At 41.5% G+C, this 21,039-nt stretch overlaps 1 protein-coding gene across 3 annotated transcripts in view; it reads left to right on the top strand.

Annotated features, from left to right (window-relative positions):
* SEL1L2 (SEL1L2 adaptor subunit of SYVN1 ubiquitin ligase) overlaps nt 1-21,039 on the top strand; it is a 73,854-nt gene that overhangs the window by 34,805 nt on the left and 18,010 nt on the right. For all 3 annotated transcript variants that reach the window (XM_061622589.1, XM_061622588.1, XM_061622587.1), the window contains 7 exons: nt 479-538; nt 618-699; nt 2,683-2,837; nt 3,521-3,577; nt 5,090-5,158; nt 6,897-6,974; nt 19,553-19,615. In XM_061622589.1, the coding sequence (XP_061478573.1) occupies nt 479-538; nt 618-699; nt 2,683-2,837; nt 3,521-3,577; nt 5,090-5,158; nt 6,897-6,974; nt 19,553-19,615 (564 nt within the window). The remainder of the gene's footprint in view (nt 1-478; nt 539-617; nt 700-2,682; nt 2,838-3,520; nt 3,578-5,089; nt 5,159-6,896; nt 6,975-19,552; nt 19,616-21,039) is intronic.

Here is a 21,039-nt window from a genome sequence, read left to right as displayed (position 1 = left end):
CCCTCAGCACTTTTGGAAGGAAGGTACAAGAAAATTCCTTTTACTGACCGGGTATGCCTCTGTGAGGCCGGTGTTGTGGAAACTATTGATCACGTTTTACTCCAGTGCTCGTTATATCTCGACCTCCGTGAACTTTTTATTACCCTATGTTTGGCTAAAATGCCGAGAGTCCCAGACACATTCGTAGTCTACTCGAGGACCGATGTCACGAGGTTACAGAATTGGTAGCAAAATTTTGCGTAGCTGTCATTGCTTGCAGAAAGGTTCTAGTTAAATGATTTTAAAATATTTTCTTAGCTTATTGATGAGTTAAGTTTTTATCTTGTAACTATAAACTACATGCAAATTGTTCTGTATTGTTCTGCTGGTGAATGACCGAAATAAATTAATTATTATTATTGTTATTTTGTGGGTGTGGGTGCATGCGTGCGTGCGTGTTTAAATTCCCAGCATGATTTTGATTTTTCTCCCTCTTTAGGCACTTGTATACTACACATTTGCAAGTATTGGGGGAAATCTTATATCCCAGATGATCATGGTTTGTAGATCACTTATTTGACTATTTCCAGTTATAGATTTCTGACTGATAATTAGAATAATTATAAACTTTTTTATAGGGTTATCGTTACTGGTTAGGAATCAGTGTTCCAAGGAGCTGTGAAGCAGCACTAATTTATTACAGCAAAGTTGCAAATTTCAGTAGGTGGCCTTCATTTATTATATTTTGCCCTGTTTTAAGATACTACTTCCATTTTTTTGTTTTAAGATGCTTGTGACACATTAAATTATTATTATTATTATTATTATTAACTTTATTTATACCCCGCCGTTTTCCAAATTGGAACTCATGGTGGCTTCCAGATAAAAACCATACAATTAAAAACCTACCAAAGTTAAAAGCATATAATACATGAATAAATAAATATAGACAGATATAATTAAAAAATGAACTCTAATTTAAAATAGCATTAAATTGTTTCTAACTGTTAAAGACTAAGAAATTTTAGACCTTCAGTGAAAAAAACCTCTCATCCAAATTAATAATAACGTACAAAAGGAACAGATTTTCCAAGAACCCAAGAATTCAGTTACTCATCATGTCCATTTGTGCTAAAACACAGTCACAAATGGCAAAATAAGGTCTGATAGAAGCTATATGTAGGCATTACAATTAGGGGACTGTAAATATGTGATGAAAGGCAATGGGGACACATAGGCTGGCCCTGCTTCTCTCTATCGCTGTTTTTGTTGAAGGCAACTGTTTGAAGCAGGGACCTTTTTGTATCTGTGGAGGCTCCCCACATGTTTTTGAATCCTGATTTTCTGAGGTTCTAAAACATGTGAGGAGCCTCATATAACTGTCTCTTTCAAGGCAGCCAGGATCACCCTGTTTTGCAATTCAAAGTAGAGCATTACACAAGAAAAGTTAAGCCATATCCAATTATGGCCTTCTATTTGTACAATCTCTTGCACAGGTGGAAACATCTGAAGTACAGTAAAACCTGATTATACCACGGGGTCAGGGAACAAAGGATGCACCCGTGTTATAGGGCTTCCTTGTTATAATGAAAACGGCACTGAAGGGCACTTAGAATGATTTTTTTAAAGTAAAGCAGACAAGAGGATCAGGGCAGAAGTAGAAGATGCAACCAAATTGAATAAAAACAGTAACTGGGCGCAGAAAGAGGAAACTGGGAATAGATATAGAGTGGTGGAGGAAAAAAGGAGAACAACACTTGAAAAAGGCAAAGCACCTCAGCTGCAGTAGTCATTACTGAGGCAAAACTGCGGAGGGACTGAACGGGAATAGAAGAAGTGGGAAGGGTCACGCTGAGGGAAGAATAAGTTAACAAACTCCACTGACAATAACAAAAGGGCTTGAGAACTAACCAAAACTGACGACAAGACTTGAGTGATACACTCCAAGAAAAAAGCCACCAGGAAGGAAAAGGGGCAGGAAACGGGTTTGGGGGAGAATGTCTGGAGAAAGATTAAAAGCATGCTGACAGGAAAAAAATGGTCCAAAACTACCCATAGAAGCAAACTGAAAGACTCATCATAGAAAGGAACACTGAAAATGAGGAACAAGGTAGAACAAGCAGAAAAAACTAAAGGAGAAAGTGAGGCTGATATGAGAGTGAATGAGATACCTTCCCCAGTTGCATTTCAGCTCGGACTCACCCTTAAGGGTTAAAGCCAATGAGTACAGTACTGGTTCCTACACAATCACTGAAGTGAGGAAAGTTGGTTGGAAGGATGGAACACTTTACTGCACTGGAACCTAACCTATTACTTACAGTATTGTATGAACTCTTATGCAAAGTCTGTTGCAAGCATTTGCAGAGTAGCGGTTGCAGCTGTTTTCCTAATGCTCACAATTTTTTAGATTCAGCCTCCAGATGTTATGGTACATTTCCCAGTGGCAAGTGCTTAGGATCAGAATTCCAATCTCTCTTTCATAACCCTATGTATTCCGTCTGTATCAGGGGTACCAACATGGTGCCCTCCAGATGTTGTGGACTACATCTCTCAGCCCTAGCCAGCACCTCCAATGGTCAAGAATAATGAAAGTTGTATTTCAAAACATTGGCTCCCCTACCCTGATCTACATCATGGAAAGGAAACCCAAAATCTGCTCAGATTCTAGATTATATAACTTGGTATTATTCTTATTCTTATTAGTTGCCACCAAATTAGAAAAAAATGAAGATATGCTAGTTGAAAAAGTGAAACTGATGGAAAGAGCAGAAAATCTGAGTTTTAATACAGAATTCTTGGACTGGGATATACATCAGTACTACAAGTATTTGGCTGAAAGAGGAGACACACAGATACAGGTAAGAAATGTTATTTTATATTTGCTTATTTTTATTTTTATTGAATATTCATTAATTTATATACTGCTTACATGCTAAAATGGCTTCAAAGTGGTTTACATATAGTACAGTCAATTGTTAATGGTACCAACTGATATCCCTTCACCTACGTAAAATACACAATAAAACAATTCCATCAAAACATAAAAAACATCTGTAATTAAAATATACAATAAATAAGCCTGTTAAAAAAATAACAAAATAGTAAAAAAAAAGCAATTTATCGGGATATAAGAAAAGCCTGCTGGATCGCCAAAGGCTGTCTAGTCCAGCATCCTGTTCTCACAGTGGCCAGCCAGATGCCCATGGGAAGCCTGAAAGCAGGACCTGAACACAGCAGCACTTTCCCCACCGATGATTCCTAGCAACTGTTATTCTGAAGCTTGCTGCCTCGGATGTTGGGAGATAATGCATAGCCATCATGGCTAGTAGCCATTGGTACATTTATCCTCATAAATTTGTTGAATCCTCTCATCCCCTTTAGCCCCCTGCAGCTCCAAAGAAATCTGCTCCAGGGGGTTGGAGGGAGAGGGGAAGGGAGAGGGGGAAATCCTCTTGTGCCTGCTGGTGTGACATTGGGTCATTCTTGCTCATTGATTTTTGGCTCAAATAAAAACATTTATTTTTAAAATAATTACTTCTAGGTGTATCTTGGACAGCTGCATCTTGCAGGAAGAAAAGGACTAGAGAGAGATCATGCCGTAAGTGTACATAGGTAGATAACAATGATGAACATGGTGCTTGTACAGTTTTAGATGTTACAGTTATATTTTGTTGATTTTAATGGGATGCTTCCAGTGAATGTGTTTAAAATCACGTAGTAATGCCCTGGTGCAGACAGTCATGCTTATATATTCTTTTGAGAATCTAGCCCTATCTTTAATTTAATTTTCCCTGAGTTCAAACAACATTTTGGGAAGTTGGTGCTAGAGTTTTTAAAAACAGAAACACCAGCTGTGTGTGTTTGTATGCTCTTTTTGCTTGGTTTCTCCTTTAAAACATTCATGCACCAAGTGTATAGTCTGCTTTCTCAGTTTGGGAGTTTTGACAGCAAAAGATGAGGGTTCTGTAAGGCAGCTTCTGAAGGGTATTCTTTGAGGGGGAAAAGGTGCCCTTCTGCATCACAACCTAAGATTTATGTATTTTCAACAAATGGAACTAAAAATTGTTTTGTTTTCTGCCTTTCCCGTCTCTTTAAAACATATTAAAAGTGTATGTCGAGTTAACTGGACTGTACACTCAGTTTTAAAACAGACATACATGTGACACCTTCAAGACATTCATAATTTTTACTGAGGCACAACTTCTTGTTGCTGGAACCACACTGATTGGCCAGGGCCCCAAGATCTTCAGATTAACCCAGTGGCTTGCACTCACTCAGTGGAATATTTGTGGGTTGTTTTCTGTGAACAGCAGACCTCCATGCCATATATTACGATCAGCTTTTGCAACTTCCCTGTTTCAAACATCTTTGTCATGCACCACAGGGTTCAAGAAACAGAAATCCAAATCATCCTTGGGCATGCAGACCTAGTGTTCTTTGGATGCTGACCATAATTTTCATGTGAAACACAGATCAGAGCTTCATAAACGTAGGGCAATTCTCACTTTTGACAGCTGCAATGAACTTTGACAAGTTTGATCCATTCCTGAAGATGCAAGGAAACATACTGTGAATGCCAAAATACTTGATGGATCTTCTGTTAAAGATAAAAAGTATACATTTCAGTTGTGTTACACTTTGTTTTCATACGTTCATGTATGGTCTACCCATGTCTTTAATAACATGAGAACTAGCTCAGGACTCACTCATACAAAGGTTAGCAACAACATAGCAAGCCGTCTTATACCAAGTCAGACCACTGGTCCATCTAATTCAGTCTTGTCAACACTGGGAATGGTTTCAGGCAGGAATCTTTCCCAGCACTACATAGACACATCAGGGACTGAACCTGGGATTTTTTGCATGCAAAGCATGTGCTCTGCCACTGAGCAGTGGCCTTTCCCCAACAGTTTGCACAGTCTAGAATGTAAAGGTGACAGCTCGGGTTATTGTGTACCTACCAATATATACTGGTCCGTCTAATTATGAACAGATGTCAAGGCAAGAGAATACTGTATGTGCCTTGATTAGAAGTCACCAATAGCTTTAAAAACCATATTTGGAAACATTGTTGTATAAATGATAACTTTCTTCTGCTATTTTCCTTTAGAAAGCCTTCTACTATTTCCTAAAGGCAGCAAATGCAGGGGATGCACATGGTATGGCATTCCTGGGAAAGGTACCTATCTTTGCTTCTTGGGATTCATTTAATAGTTTGAGACCCCTATCTATGACCCTTTGTAGTTTTTTCACATTCTAGCAGAGTCAGGCTACAGTGGGTTGAAGCCATTCTCAAGTACATATATGGCTGGTGTGATGAGCTCAAAGCAGAGTGGAGGAAGGAATGGCTAGAAACAGTCTCCAGTCCTATGTTTAAGAGTACATGAAACAACAGTACTCACCTATCCTGTGTGATCATGGCATTCCACTGAGGCACTGCCAAAGAGATTGACTATCCTGTATCTCTGTATGCAAAATCATAGGAATATTGTGATTGACTTGGAAGTGATGTGTTTTGAAACAGAGTGACAAACTTAAGAAAGACTCTGAAGAGGCATAAACAGTTTTGAGGGGGACGTGACATTTCTTCCCCCCTCCAGCCTCCAGACATTTCCTGATTGGCCTATGGGGGAAAAGTGCTTCTCTGAATTATCGTGATGTCCTGCTGGCAGAAGGGGAGGAGAATTTAGATGATTCTTCCATTCGCCTCCAACTCCCCAAAAATCTGTTTTAGAGGACTGGGAAGGTGACACCACAGGCTGGAAAGGGGGAAATCAGAAAAACCCGCCTCTCTCCTTCTGCCAATGGAAGCCTTCACTGTATTCAAGTCCCTTCCATGAATAGAAGGACCCCTTCATTTTGCAAAAGGACTATTCAGGTCCAAGCCAATGTAAGAAATGCCATGGCTGTTCATACTGCTAATTGCCAGTCAGATATGTGGGTACCTGAATCCATGGTGTCAACAGAATGGTAAGTGCAGTGAGCCAGCAGCCTTTTCTATGATCACAGCTGCTGGGGAAAATGTATAGTCCTCAATGATAATTTCTCCTTATGATCTTAGACCAACAGTCATGGTTTCATGAAGGAAAATATCAGTCATTATGAACCAGCCCTTTTTGTCCACGTTCTTCAGTGATCATTATGTATATCACAGCAGATTATATTTGCAAGAATTTGCAAGTCTTGAAATATCTTAAAGGGAGTTACTTTTCAAGATGCTATTTTTTTTTCTGAACAATCAACCAATCTATTGGTTCAGATGCCTAAGAATAAGGGCATTGAATAAACCAGGATTACTTGGCTGGACTAAGCTGGTACTGTTGAGACAGCAGTGATCCTGAAGATCTGTTGCTACACCTAGACCTTCAGTATTTTAAAACATATTTCTCAACCCTAATATTGTTTTAATCAGCAGCAGTGCATGGTGGGCAGAGCAGCAGAGATGCTGCATGCCCCAGGACTGGGTGGGGTAAAGCGGAGACAAGGCCAAGGGAGCTCCCCAAACTTCATCTTCACTTCACCCCAACCCGGCAAACTCAGCACCACCACTGCTAGGAGGGTGCTGCTGCTGCTCTGTCCCCTAAACATGGAAGTATAGGTAAATTAAACAACATTAAAGATTTTAGTTGCATTACTGTAATTTATGGGTATCCTTGTGGGGATTTCTTTTGGGAACAAATTCAGATTTTTTTCAGCTGTTTGTTTTTTATACATGTAGTTTTAAAGTAACTCCCCAAAGCCCAACAGTCATAATAAGCTTCATTATACTGAACAGGAAACAGGAAGAAAAGCTGCAAAGCAGAGTAAGATTTAGAGAAGAACTACATCAGTTCATATTGCAAATTATAATGGTAAATGGAGGTATTTCCACACATAGCCATCATTGCTTAAAGAAATATCCCCTTTTAATACTCTAGATGCATTTAGAAGGAAGTGCTACAGTGCCTCAGAGTAATATAACAGCCTTGAAGTATTTCAAAATGGCAGCAGATAAGGTATTGTATTTTCTTTTTAAAAATTTAATAGATTTATTTAATCAAAATTAATACATTTTCCTTATAAATATATTTGTCCTACAGTTAAAGCTTAGAACAATCACAGCTTCAAAGCAACTTTTAACTGTCTATATTACAATCACTAATCTATACAACACCAATATTAAAATTCCATAGCACCTCTTTAAAATATACTTAACCTTTATACAAAACGAAATGTGAGGGATTGTGCAAGGCTGGATACTCTATAGGACTCAGTCCCAATGTTGTTTCACCAGAACATGATCTTGGCATTTTAGAAATGGGGTTGGCAAGACACTAGACATGAGCAGCACAGCAAAGCCACAGCTAATGTGATATAAGCAGCATAGGAGAGTCAAGCAGGGGAAAAGCAGTGAAGAGCAGAAGCTGGGGGCCTGTGTTGTATGGTGTGATGAAGGACCAAGGGCAGCTTTATTTCCCAGAGAGTGGGTACAGAGCTAGAAACGTTCCCACTGTACAGAATTCAAGATATACATATAGCTTTACTGTTGCCCTCCTGTTATTCTACTTTCATACACTACTGTGTTAGGACTACATTTGATTTTAAATGTTGATGTGATAAAATCACTACTAAGTATGTTTTCCCCATAATGTTGGCACTGCAAGGGCTCATCTACACCGTAGATGTAGCTGTGTGTCTGGTGCTATTCACATCCCTTTTTAATTCACATGGTTCACATGATGTTACTGGCAAACAGAAGCTATCACGCAGTTTCCCCCCATAAATCCGTACTAACCCAATCCTCTGATAATCCTAAAAGGGAAGGAAAAAAGTCTTCACTCCGTATCTCTAGGGCTTGCAGATGCTTTGCTCCAATGCTTTTAGGTGGGTGTGTCAATCGTTCCCCTCTCCACACCCACTCCCTCCTCCTCCCTTCTTTCATTTCATTTCCTGTGGGCTGAAGAGAAACTCCCCTGCTCTGTCCTGTTCTGCATGCCTTTTTTATGTTGCTGCAAACGATGCCTTATTTTTCTTTTCCCCCTAACTTGCGCACAAAAGCATAACACTGCTCAAATAAAGGTTTGTATTTCATCTGTATTGTACCAGTGAAATACAAATAATCACACTGTTGCAACACGTGCTCTTGGGAACCTGAGTGTGTGAATTTGCTACCCTCATGTCCCATGAAACACACCTCCTTGAGAGGAGGAGATCTTTCGCTAGGGATAAGAACAAGCACTTTGCCCTGAAATGTGCCTAAATGGTGTATCTATATTTTCCCCAAGAAATGCAGGTCCAAACCAAAATAAAGCAAAGCTTTCTTTTATTGAGAGAAAGAGTAGAAAAGCATTACAGAATTACTTGGGTGCGTGGCAGCATTAATCATTAATATCCTAACCCATTCATAACTTTTAACTAAAGAGATCAAAGGACCCTATTACTATAAGAGGTGAAAGGTAGGAGAGATTACCTATCCTATGCCCGTAGTGGGCGGCTGAATACAGCTGAAGCTATGTGGAAGAGCTCTGATCCAAAACCAGGAAGGAATCTCTTGGTCTCAAGGTTTTGCACCAAGACCCAGAGTCTCCCCGGTTCTGTCCCTGCAGTCCTTGATGCGTTCCTTGAGAGTATCATATACGTGTGTGGGAGCTCTGATGTTCCTCGGGCCCCCTTCCTCTTTCTTTCTTCTCCACTAGATTCAAGTCTCGGTTTTAAAAGACTTTTTCCTCTCTCCCCCTCCTGTCAAGGTCTGAAAGTCTGTGTGTATGTGTGTGTGTATCAAAATGTATATTTCTGACCCTGAAAACTAAGGCTCCTAACGAACAATGGGATTCACTATGGGTGAGGGAAGTCTGCCAAAGGAAGAGATAACATTTATGCAGAACATTTATGCAATTAGTTACTTTTTGTGTCTCAACAGCTGTCCTTGTTACCCTTCGCACAAAACCTCTGGAACACATCACCAGCCATACCATTAGGTGGGGGTGTGTGAGAGTGGGGGTGCGAGTATAGTTCCTGGCCTTGCACCTCCTGGGTTCCACTTGAACCACAATGGGGTTAGCCAAGCAATTGTAACAAAACTACCAAGTTGTGTTTTTTTTTTAATGAAACTTACTGGTAGAACAAACTGAGCATGCTCAGTTGCTAGGTAAGCAGAGGGAGTGGAAATGTTAAATTAGAGGGCATGGTCTTTAGGAAACTGCATGATTGATGCTTCCCCTCAAGTGTGACTAGAAAACACTATTTGCAGCTGGCATTGAGCCCTTACTGTGGACAGTGCGAACAGAAAATGGAGGCAAAAACAGCTTCTTTAGCACGGTTATGCTCCCATGTGGATAAACCCTAAATCTCTTGTTTGAAAACTGTCTTCTGGTGAGATCTGGACCTTTAGTTTTCAACTAGAAGCCTACAGCCAAAGAACAAGTCAGTTTGTGAGTACACCCTGCTCCTGCTGTTGGTCCGTTTTCATCCCAACATTGCACCTAGGCCCTGCATGTGTGTCTCCAACCAGAAATGGTTTCTTCAGCCTCTTTCTGATTAATATTTTTATGCCTCCTCTGATCTTATCCCCAAATCTCTTTTCTCCTTCCCTGATTCCTGTTTCTTAATTCAGTGGCTACTCTGCATCCTTCCTTGTAGTCATTGAGGCCTAAGCTATCTCTAGTTTTTTGGAAGTAGAAAGGGGGTATTTACATTACATTACCCTGAGCTGCTTAGAGAAAGAGTGGGGTAAAAATGCAATAAATGAATGAATTTACATGTTCCCAATCCTCAGACTACCTGGCAAAGTACTCTGCATTTACAGCCTATGTGAGATTTTAATCCTAGCTGAATAGACAATTTGTCTTCCGTCACAGAAGGTAAACTGCAAATATTCCAACAGCTTTGTTCCCTGAGCAATTTGAATGTTCTTAAACCAGTTCAGCCAATCAGTTTCAGATGTTTTTGATGCCGACTAAAAACATTTTTGTTTAGGCAGGCTTACCTAAACAGGAAATTTTATTATGCATATTTGTTTTTAAATCTGTTTAAAACAGATTTTATATTTTGACAAACTCTATATTTTATCTGTTTTGACAATCTTATTACATCTACTTTTTTAACATCTTCTTTTATAGCTTTTTAAAATGAATATTTTGCACTATTTTACCTTAACCACTTAGAGGGTGTTTTAAATTATGAAAATAAACTGGATAAATAAAATGTTTCACTGCCAAAATGCAAAACAATACAAGCTGTTTTACTTAATGAGGTAAAGTACCAGATCTAACAGTTTCAGTTTATTGTTTACTGCCTGGCCATAGGCCTTAGCAGGAGATGCCAGTACAGAAGGCAATGTAAATAAGCATAAAATTTATACAAATTTATAAATACAAAACGCGCTATCATTACCCACCAAAAGCAGGGATTAAAACATGTACATAACAGCAGCTGTCAGGCCGACTGCTTGTCGGCTAGATACTTTATCCGAAGCTTCGAGGCCGGTAGGGCAAAGAGAGCCACGCGGTACAAAATCTCCGGGTCAGTATTTGACACAAGAAACACAATAGAAGGAACTAACTGCTCTGGGCCCCCACAAGGCAAAAGCCCATCCAGAAATTTGGCCCGAGGGTGTTTGTAAAGTGGACATTTTAACAAATAATGAGAAAGGTCTTCCACCTCGGGGGCTCCACAGATACATAACCGCTGGGTCCATGGAATGCTATTATATCGGCCAGACAAAGATGCAGTTGGCATTGTCTGGAACCTGAGAGCTGTAAATGCCTGTTGTAATTTCAAAACTGAGATCTGGTCCAGATAGTTTGCTCTGCAATGATCATATTTGAAAAGGCCATACCACTTTGAGAACTTAGAATTCATTATTGTCAGTCTATCAAGCCAAGCACTATGATGAAAAATGGCCTCCTTGAGGCTTAACTTGCTGGTTTGGTCTAATAGAATCTGTTGAGGAATATGGTATAACTGACAGATCTTAGCCAGTTGAGAAGACCAAAACTTGTCCAGCAAAGCGGTTTCAACGCCTATTTTTAGGGTTGACTTGGAAGAGGGAGGATGTGAGCTGGCCCTCCAGTAGTTTAGTAGGGCCAGATGAATTCTGGCTCTAATGGAAGGAAAGCCTACCTCTGATCTTAAAAGGGCCGCCGGGGTGCTTGATGGTAAGAATAGGAGTTTTTTAAAAAAATTATTTTGAATTGACTCTAATATATCTAAATATGAGTCCTCCCATCCCCAAACTGGGGCCCCATACAGTATCTGTGCAAGTACCTTACTCTGGTAGATTTTCAATGCTGGGGTGATCAAATTACCCCCCACTGAATGAGAAAAGGTGAGTATTGAACCACACGTTCTCAAGGCGGCTGTTTTTGTAAATTCAATGTGCTTCTTCCAAGAGAGGAAGTGGGTAAAATGGACACCTAGATATTTGAAGGTCCTACATTGTTCAATTGACTGACCATTGAGTGACCATTTATGGATAGGAGACCTTTTGCCGAAAACCATAATCTTGGTTTTGGCACAATTTACTCGAAGATTTTCGGAATCGCAATAGCTGGCCAGTCTTGTCAGGCCCCGTCTCAGTCCGACGCGGGTGATAGATAATAAAATCATATCATCCGCGTAGAGGAGTAGCGCTACTTTCCTAGCACCCAATGAGGGGGGAAAGAGATCTGGGCCCGAAATCGCTTTGACAATATCATTTAGATAAAAATTAAATTAAAAAAGGGCCAAAAGATAGCCCTGTTTTACCCCTGCTGTGACTGAGAAAGGGTCTGTTAGGGAGCCTTTAATACCCACCCTAACTCTAGCAGAGTTATCGGTATATAATGCCTGTAGCAAAAGCAATAGGCGTCTATCAATATTAGATTTGGCCAGTTTCTCCCAGAGCCTAGCTCTATCTACAGAATCAAAGGCGGCTGCCAAATCAACAAATGCTGTGTATAGATGTTTTAGTTGGGCTGCTAATTGATTGTCTGGCTATAAAGGAAAGAGTGGTGCAATGATCTATTGTGCTTTGGCCTTTTCTGAACCCTGCTTGTTCTGGAAAGATAATTTGGTTTTCCTCCTCCCAGTCCTCCAGTTTCTGCAAAAGAAATTTGGCGTAAAGTTTGGCTCCAATATCCAACAGGCTGATAGGGCGATAATTATTTGGATCTTGCCGCTCCCCCTTTTTATAAATTGGAACAATAATACTTTGGTTCCACTTGTTGGGGAGCACACCTGTATTGTTTATTAGGGTAAACAATCTGGCGAGGACCGGTGCCCACCAATCGGGAAAGTTTATAAAAATTTCAGGGGGCAGCATGTCCTCACCAAGTGCCTTCCCAGAACTAAGGGAGGCAATAAGTTCTTTAATGTGGCTGGGTGTGAGTGGAGGCCAAAATGGAGATGAGGGCTCACTTCGCGGGAGGAGGGGCTCTCGGGCTAACTGCTGAGTTTGATGGCTTTCAGCAAAGTGATCGTACCACACTCTTGCAGGGATCAGACATGGGGTCAGGGGGAAATTAGAGTGAGACCCTCTGGCAACCAGCTCCCAAAATTGTCGTTTTTATCCTTGACTGCTTGTGACAGAGATTGCCAGCCAGTTCTAACAAAGGACTCCTTTTTATGTTTAAGCAGAGCCTTATAGTTTGATCTTAAAACTATTAAGTTCTCCCGGGAAAAATTTAGTAGGTCTCTAATAGCCCTCCTGGCATAATTCATTAGGTATTTCCTGGCCTTTTGCACTCTTTATCAAACCAACTCTTGGCCTGATGATTGATAGGTCCCTGTAAAGGAGACTGGGTTAACCAGGGTCTCAGAGCATTGATAATGTCTTGATATTGAGTTAGGGGTTCTCCCTTCCCTGTTATAAAGTTTTGCCGACATAATTGGAGGGGAGCACTAACCAATAATTGTGATATTGAAGCATATGTGGTTGGAGACCAGCGGATTCTTCTTTCTGTTGGCAGGTGACCCTCATGGATAAACCGGTGAGAGGGTAAAAGAGAATGGGGGATCTTAAGAAATAGCAAAAGAGGAAAGTGATCACTTTCAACCCTATTGCCTACATCGAAACTTAGTACCTCTGAAAATAAAGCCCCCGAAACAAATATATAGTCAATCACGCTAGCTCCTCTATTGGTCAAATAAGTATATGCTCCATGGGATATATCCAGCTGGGAGCCATGAAGGCACTCCAGGTGGAGCAAATTGATTATCTCGGCTAACCTACGTCCCTGTTTGTTGGACTGCGTATCCTGAGAGACCCTAGCATCCAACTGCGGTGTAAAACATGGGCCCTGATTCGAAGAGGCCTCAACCAAGGAGCTGCTAGTTCCCAATCTAGCATTAAAATCACCACATAAGATTATATTCGTACCGGGAAATAGGCGCCCCACTTCCGTCAATGTATCAGACAATTGGTCCCAAATGGAGTCCACTATCACAGATCTAGCTATAGCTGGAGGAAAGTAAACATTAATGCAAATAAGTGGGCCAAAATGATTATCCTCCAGTCTAACAACTTGCATATATTGAGGACAGCCAAGGGACAAAACCTCCGCTTCTATCAGAAGATCCACAGAAATAAATGTACAAAGGCCACCACTGGCTCGACCTGTAGAACGATATTTAATTGCAGGGCTGGAAAAAGCTCGATATCCTTGGAGGAACGGAACTTTCTCAGAGGACACCTATGTTTCCTGGAGGCAAATGATCTTATATTTTTGCAAATAAGATACCCATTCTGTGTCGTAAAATTTATTGTCCCATCCCATTATGTTCCAAGAAAGAATTGAAAGAAGTCAATCTTGGAACGCGGTGATGTCATCATCCTCAGGAAAGTAGATGCAACCATTCGCCTTAATATGGGAAGTTGGGTGTTTCTGGCTCGGTGTACCACATTCCCCCAAGTTTGTTCCAGCAGCGCACAGGGATCCCTCCACTCCCTCATCCATTCTTCCTCGTGGCTCAGCCAGCTTTGCAGAGCTTAATGCCTTCGCCTTGATGGATATAGGAACAGGGTGGCGTCTCTCCACCTGGAGCACAGCCGGAGGGGGGGTGTTGCCCAATTCGCCTTCCTCTAAGTGCCTCATCTTTTGCCAGGCGTCTGGAGAAATAGAGTTGACCTGCACTCTCTTTAAAAAAGGGGGAGGGGTAGTTTCCACAGACCCTGCCGGGCAAAAGTTATGCCCAGCTTGGCCACTTTGCCCCAAACTGGATCCTGCTTCTGGGCGGCCATTGGTAAAGGGGGAAGGTTCGTACCCCTTTCCATTTTTTTCCCCACCTGATGAGGATAGAGGCATAGATGACTGCAGATGGATATTCTCGAGGTGGAGCTTCATTTGATCCAATCTGGATAAGATCTCCAGTCTGCCTCTAGATGGGAGGGAGGAAAACGAATGTAGCAAGGCCTTTTCGTACTTGTCAAGGGGATCGAAAGGCCAAATGGTTGGCTGTTGCACGCCCTGTAAGGCTGAGGCCAATAAACTGTCAGTTACTTGTGGAATGTCTTTATCACCTGAGATATAAAGTTCAGCAGGATCCAATGCGGGCTGAACACTCAAGCTCTTTGAATTTGGTTTTGGAGCTTGCAAGTGGGGCTCACGTTGCGTCTTTCAAGGAATCAAAAGGTGAGGAGATGCTTTGTTTTCAAAATATCGGCTAATGACAACACCTTGCCTTATTAAAGTCTGTTTAAAATAGAGAAGGTCTTTGGGCAGCTTCGTCGAAGAGAAGGAAACTACTGCTCGTGCGTTAATTCCGTTAAAATATAGATATTCCACCTCTGTTATGTCCCTCATTTGGAGGGAAATTGGGACGCAGAATGATAAAAACTCCAATAAATGTAGTTTCCGATCAAGTTGGGACAATAGGCCAGGTGGCTTGGGGAAGTTTTCGAGGACAATCTTACGTTGGACCCAAACTAACTTCCACTTGTAAGGATATAATGGGTCTGGCTGGTCAATAGGTAAAGCCTCCATAGATAGGTCCTCATGTTCCGCTACCTCTCCACTGAAATTTCTTTCTTGGCCCCTTGCTGATTCTTTGTTGCGGCATGGCCAGCGCAGAAAAATCCATCTTTGATATAACGACCTCTTGCTGTGTCGGAGAGTCCTTCTTTAAAATTTCTTGGGTGGGGACATCCTCTTTACTCTTAGCCTGCGGCTGAGGTTGACCCAAAAGTGCAAATAATTTCTGAAAGTTCATCTTATTGCCTCTTATCGTCTTTAAGTTTTTCAAATTCTTAGGTTTTTTTGCCTTGGGTGGAATCTTTTTCTTTTTCTTTTCCTTCTTAGTAGCCTCACTGGTAAAAGAAGGTGGGGCTAAGGGGGCAACTTCTGAAGGAGCTTTTACTGAAGGGATCACCCATACAGAAGCCGAGGCTTCCCTCTGGGATTGAACAGATGATTTTAAGTGAAACTCCACGAGGGTCGTTAAAAGCTGATTACATTCAGCAAGAAAGGCTTTTATGTGAACTAACTCAGCAGCCAATTTACACACACCCTCAAATGTAGGGGAATGCTGATTACAATCTATCACACTTGCTTATGTTCCACAGTTTTGTAGTTCTAATGTCTTATGAATATTAGTGACGTGTCTCTTCGGCCTCTCCTCTGATTTTCTTGGCTCCGTAGATCTGCCACTTTCCATGAGAGAGCTCTCATTCTCCAGAACTCCTGCATCAAGAGGGAGTTGTAAAGCTCTTTCCAGCTCCTCAATCTCTACCCTCGCTGTTTCAGAAGCCAGGTTCGCGGTTGAGGACAAATCCTCTTTCGAATGTATGAGGTCTTTAGTTGTAAAAGACCAATCACTGGGCGTCGGAGTTGCCGAAAAAGTTTGTATAGGCGGGTCCTCCTGCTGGCTGTTTGAAAGGACAGGGAAAAAATGGGTAATCTTTTGCTGGTTTTCTCTAATATCATTCTCAGAGGAGAGTGAGGGGCTCAAGGCCATCTTCTTTCTCTGCCTGTTGTTCCCAGAAGATATATCTTTAGGTGGTGAGCTGACGTCTAACATTCTCCGAGCCTTCCTAGTCAAAACCATTTATGCGGATAATTATAATCTATAAAAGTTGTAAAATGTTCCGGTTTATTTTTTATAAAAACACACACAGAAATTGAGTATTTAGACAGCACTGTGTTCTTCTGTCCAGTGTACAAGTAAGGATGTGTGGGGGTTTCCTCTTGGCTGCGGCCGGGAGTTAAGATACTAGCAAAACTTTAATTAAAACATCCTCACCAGAATAAATCACTGACCAGGTCAGTGCTAATAGACACTATGGTGAGGGAGTGAGCGAGTTAAAAGGTTAAAAGACCTGAGTTATATATTAAAACAAAAAACAAACAAGAGCAGGGAAAGTCGGCGACTCACCCTGTACTATTCCGGAACCGGAAGTCGCCGGATCTAACAACTCAAGGTTATACAGTGCCTTGCAAAAGTAATCAGACCCCTGACCAATGCTCTCATATTACTGAATTACAAATGGTACATTGTAATTTCATTCTGTGTGATATTTTATTTTGAAACACTGAAACCCAAAATCAATTATTGTAAAGTGACATTGATTTTATGTTGAGAAATGTTTGTAAGAAACATAAAAATCTGAAACATGTTGCTTGCATAAGTATTCAACCCACACACATTAATATTTAGTAGAGCCACATTTCACTGCAATAACAGCTTTAAGTCTTTTGGGGTAGGTATGTACCAGGTTTGTACCAGTGTTGGAGGGATTTTGGCCCATTCTTCTTGGCAGATTCTCTCCAGGTCGTTTAGGTTCATTGGATGTCACTTGTGGACCACAATTTTCAAAGAGCGCCACAGGTTCTCAATGGGATTGAGATGAGGACTTTGACTGGGCCACTGTAGGACATTCACCTTTTTGTTCTTGAGCCACTCCAGTGTTGCTTTGGCCTTGTGCTTGGGGTCATTGTCCTGCTGAAAAGTGAATTTCCTCCCAAGCTTCAGTTTTTTAGTGGACTGAAGCAAGTTCTCTGGCAGTATTTCCCTGTATTTTGCTCCATCCATTCTTCCTTCAATTTCAACAAGATGCCCAGTCCCTGCTGATGAAAAGCATCTCCACAGCGTGATGCTGCCACCACCATACTTCATTGTAGGGATGCTGTGTCTTGAGGCATGGGCAGCGTTACGTTTGCACCACACAATGCTTTGAGTTTTGGCCCAAAAGCTCTATCTTGGTCTCATCTGACCACAAAACCTTTTCCCACATCGCAGCTGGGGTACTCTCATGTTTTCTGGCAAACTTCAGATGTGCTTTCAGATGGTACTTTTTGAATAACAGCTTCTTTCTTGCCACGCTCCCATACAGCCCAGTGTTACGCAGAGCTCTTGATATGGTTGACTGGTGCACCATTACTCCACTCCCAGCCACTGAACTCTGTAGCTCCTTCAAAGTGTTAGCCTCTCTGTGGCTTCTCTCACAAATTTCCTTCTTGTTCGAGTGCTGAGTTTTGAGGGACTGCCTTTTCTTGGCAGTGCCAGGGTGGTGTGATGCAGCTTCCACTTCCCAATTATTGATCTCTTGTGCTCACTGGGATATCCAAACACTTGGATATTATTTTGTACCCTTTTCTAATCTATGCATTTGTATTACATAATCTCTCACTTCTGTAGAATGCTCTTTGGTCTTCATTTTCCTTCAGATCCACAGCCTGACCAATGATCCTTCAACAGTGGGGTTTTATCCTGACAATGCGACATCAACTTTAATGGTTCACAGATGGAGGCCAATGGTAAGGTAACTGTGTCCTCGATAGGGCAATTTGTTTCATCTGTGTAAACTAGGAGCTTCCACAGCACAGGGGCTGAATACTTATGTGAGCAACATGTTTCAATTTTTTATGTTTCTTACAAACATTTCCCAACATAAAACAATGTCACTTACTGTACAATAATTGATGTTGAGTTTCAGTGTTTCAAAATAAAATATCATACAGAATGAAATTACAATGTACCGTTTGTGATTTAGTAATATGAGAGCACCGGTAAGAGGTCTAATTACTTTTTCAAGGCACTGTATTCGAAACACATACCGACTTGAAAGCACTTAACTCACACACACAAATATTATAGAAGTGTTGCTTCATGATGACTTCACATTGAATATTCAGTTGAGAATCGAGTTGTGGTTATATCAGGGATGTCATGTGTCAAAGTACATTGTGCCTTCATTCCTCTTCTACTGTTCATTTTGCCTGTATTTTTAGACTGCTTGCATTTAGCATCTGACTTTTTCATATAATCTTTTAAAACACCATATGCATTGGTGCCAGCTAAGAGATGGCTAACTTGTTGAACACTAAAGGATATACCAAAAACATAGGAAGAACTGCAAGGGCCACATGCAGCTTTTTTATATGAGCAACATAGGGGGGAAAAACCCCAAACTTTTGCATATAACTTTCATTAATCTTATAGGCATTAACTTGCAATTGTAAAGGTTGCCCTTATCCTAATAATAATTAGCCTGTCTGTATTGTGTTGTAGTGTCAGGTGAAGCCCTTGATAACAAGCTGAGCTGATATAGTGACGCTGAATGTTCCTGAACACTCCAAGTACTCCCTGAGCAAATTTCAGAAAGTTTGCAGTCCAGCTTTTAGTGAGGGAAAGAAAAGTTGTGGCTGGGATTAAAACCTCACACAGGCCTTAAGAGGCAAGGTAGCTTTGTGGGGCAGAATGAAGAGTGCGAAGAAGTTGTGCAAGGTGAAGGAACAAAGGCCAAGGAGTTCAGAGACAAGGCAGCTAAAAGCACAGACAACTCTTTTTTTTTTTTTGGCTGTAAATACACAAGTCGCCAGATCAAAGTGTTTCCATTAGCCCCACCTGGAGGAGGAACTGGTTGATCTACCAAAAGCTGAACTGGTTGATCTTTGAAGCTGAATTTTTTAAAAAAACAGCATTTGAGCTTCTCCCACCAGTTTTTACAGTAAAAAGGGTGGGATTTGACTAAAACCGTGTACCTTCGTTTTCAGAAGAGAGAGATAGACCAGCAGAACAGTGAGTGTGTCTTCTGCTGTTTCTTCAGCATTGTCTCTTGAGTCCTGCCAATCCTAAGTAGTCACCATGGATCAAGAAAAGGGAGGTGGTGGTGGCAGCCAAATTTCACCTATTAATTTCTACCAACCAGTAAATTCTGATAGCTTCAGGCTTATAGTTGGAAATTATTGCCTTCTGTTATGAAAAGTCAGCCCTTGAAAAAGCTGATGTAAACCTCTAAAATAACCCATGAGAACTTTATCTGCCTCATTGTTTTATTTATTTATTTCATCTATGAATCGCTTCCCATGAGGCATCCCGTAGTGACTTCCTGTGAAGCATCACAAAATGATATTAAATGCAGGAATAATTTTATTTTTTATTTTTATTTTTTGCCATCACATTATTTTTGCAGTCTAAAAAGTTACTTCAAGCAAAACCAGGGGGTGGTTGCCAATTAACTTATGCCATGAGCCAGAAGAATGTCGATTGTGCAAAAGAACTTCCCCCACCTTCCCTTTCACCACTCATCCCCTAAATCTGTTCTTTGATTCTTTTACAGTTTTTCCCCCTAAAAGGTAACATGTCTAAATGAAACATTCTCAATTAATATGTTATTCAGGGCAATTCTGTTGGACTGTGGGGACTAGGACTTCTTTATTTTCGTGGAAAAGGTGTCCCACTGGTAAGTCTTTGTTTTGTTAGATCTTTTTCATAATCTGTATACTAGCCAGTAAAATCCTAAGAAATTTCACCTAATCTGGCTTTAACATCCCATGAGAATTCAAAAATAGGTAGTATATACAAGGAAACATACATTTATAGTAACTTTCTCATTAGTCTTGGGCAGAACAATCCTATACTCCGGTTATGCTGGGGCAGGGGGTGCGGAAGCACATGCTACCAAAACATACAAAAGGCAGTGTAGAAACAACACACACAACTGCACACGCACACACACAATACCAAGAAACTACAGCTGGGAACTGAGCCACTGATGACATTCATACAAGGCACAGTGCAAAGGCAGATGATGCAGCAACTCTGCTGAAGCTGAGGGGGCCTGGATCTAGTAAGTGCCTGGATTGGGGATAGCTTGGGAACTTGATGTATGCTGCCTTGAATTCCATAATGGGAGAAAGGCAGGATATGACTAAAAGTCAGGAGTAGGGAACCAGAGCTGGCCAGTGAGCCAGATTCCAAAATCCCTTACCCCCTGTCAGCCAGCTTTGACTGGTGGGTGGAACCACCCAACTGGCAATCACCTGACATCTTAATGATGTCAGATGATTGACATGTGTCGAAGTTCAACGGAGGTCACTGTAGGTTACATCAACCTCCTTTGAAGACCCGCTTAAGTGTATCTTCAAAGAAACTTGAGAGAGGGAGAATGCTTCCTTCTTAAATGGAGCATTTCCCCCTCTACAGAGGTAGTAGCTGCACTTTGAATCCAAGCAATTCCTCTGCACATAACCCTATGTGCTCTCATCTCTGAGCCCCAGGGGTACTAGTACCAGCCGTAGCCACCCATACAGGCAGGAGTTCAAATCCCTGTATGTTGCTCACAAGCTCCATTTTGAAACCCAACACATAAAGGGGAAAAGGGAGAGCACACACAGCAAAGCACTCTTGACCAGGCACCTGCAGAGTACACACACAACCCTCTCGGGATACAGTTTCAACAACTGTGCAGAGAGTGAAACACTATTTTGCCAAGCAGCCAAGGGGAAGGATCAGAAGATAATGCAACAATGGCAACCACAGATACACACTGACAGCTGCAGCTTCCAGAGGCTCCCTGCACAAGACATGGAATTGGAAACAGGAGATGGGACTTTCAGCACACCAGCGAGGAGGGGGGAAATGCACCCACTCACCTGGGACTCACTCAGACACCTGTGGCTGCGTGTTTCACAGCACATTGGCCTAGCTGCTCAGTCTAAGCAGCAGACAGCAATCAGACACATTAGGAGGACCTTAGGGGCTGCAGGAACCTTAGACAGGTTTAACATCTTATGGTTTGCAACAAACAAGGGGTCCTAGGTTTGGACTTAGGGTACCAGCAATGGCACCAGAAAAAAAGTTGGGGGAGGGGGCACAGACACCAGG

This window comes from Rhineura floridana, chromosome 4 (assembly GCF_030035675.1).
Source record: "Rhineura floridana isolate rRhiFlo1 chromosome 4, rRhiFlo1.hap2, whole genome shotgun sequence".
Lineage (NCBI taxonomy): Eukaryota > Metazoa > Chordata > Lepidosauria > Squamata > Rhineuridae > Rhineura > Rhineura floridana.
The sequence above is the reverse complement of the archived record's forward strand: the minus strand, read 5'-3'. Positions and strand labels throughout refer to the sequence as shown.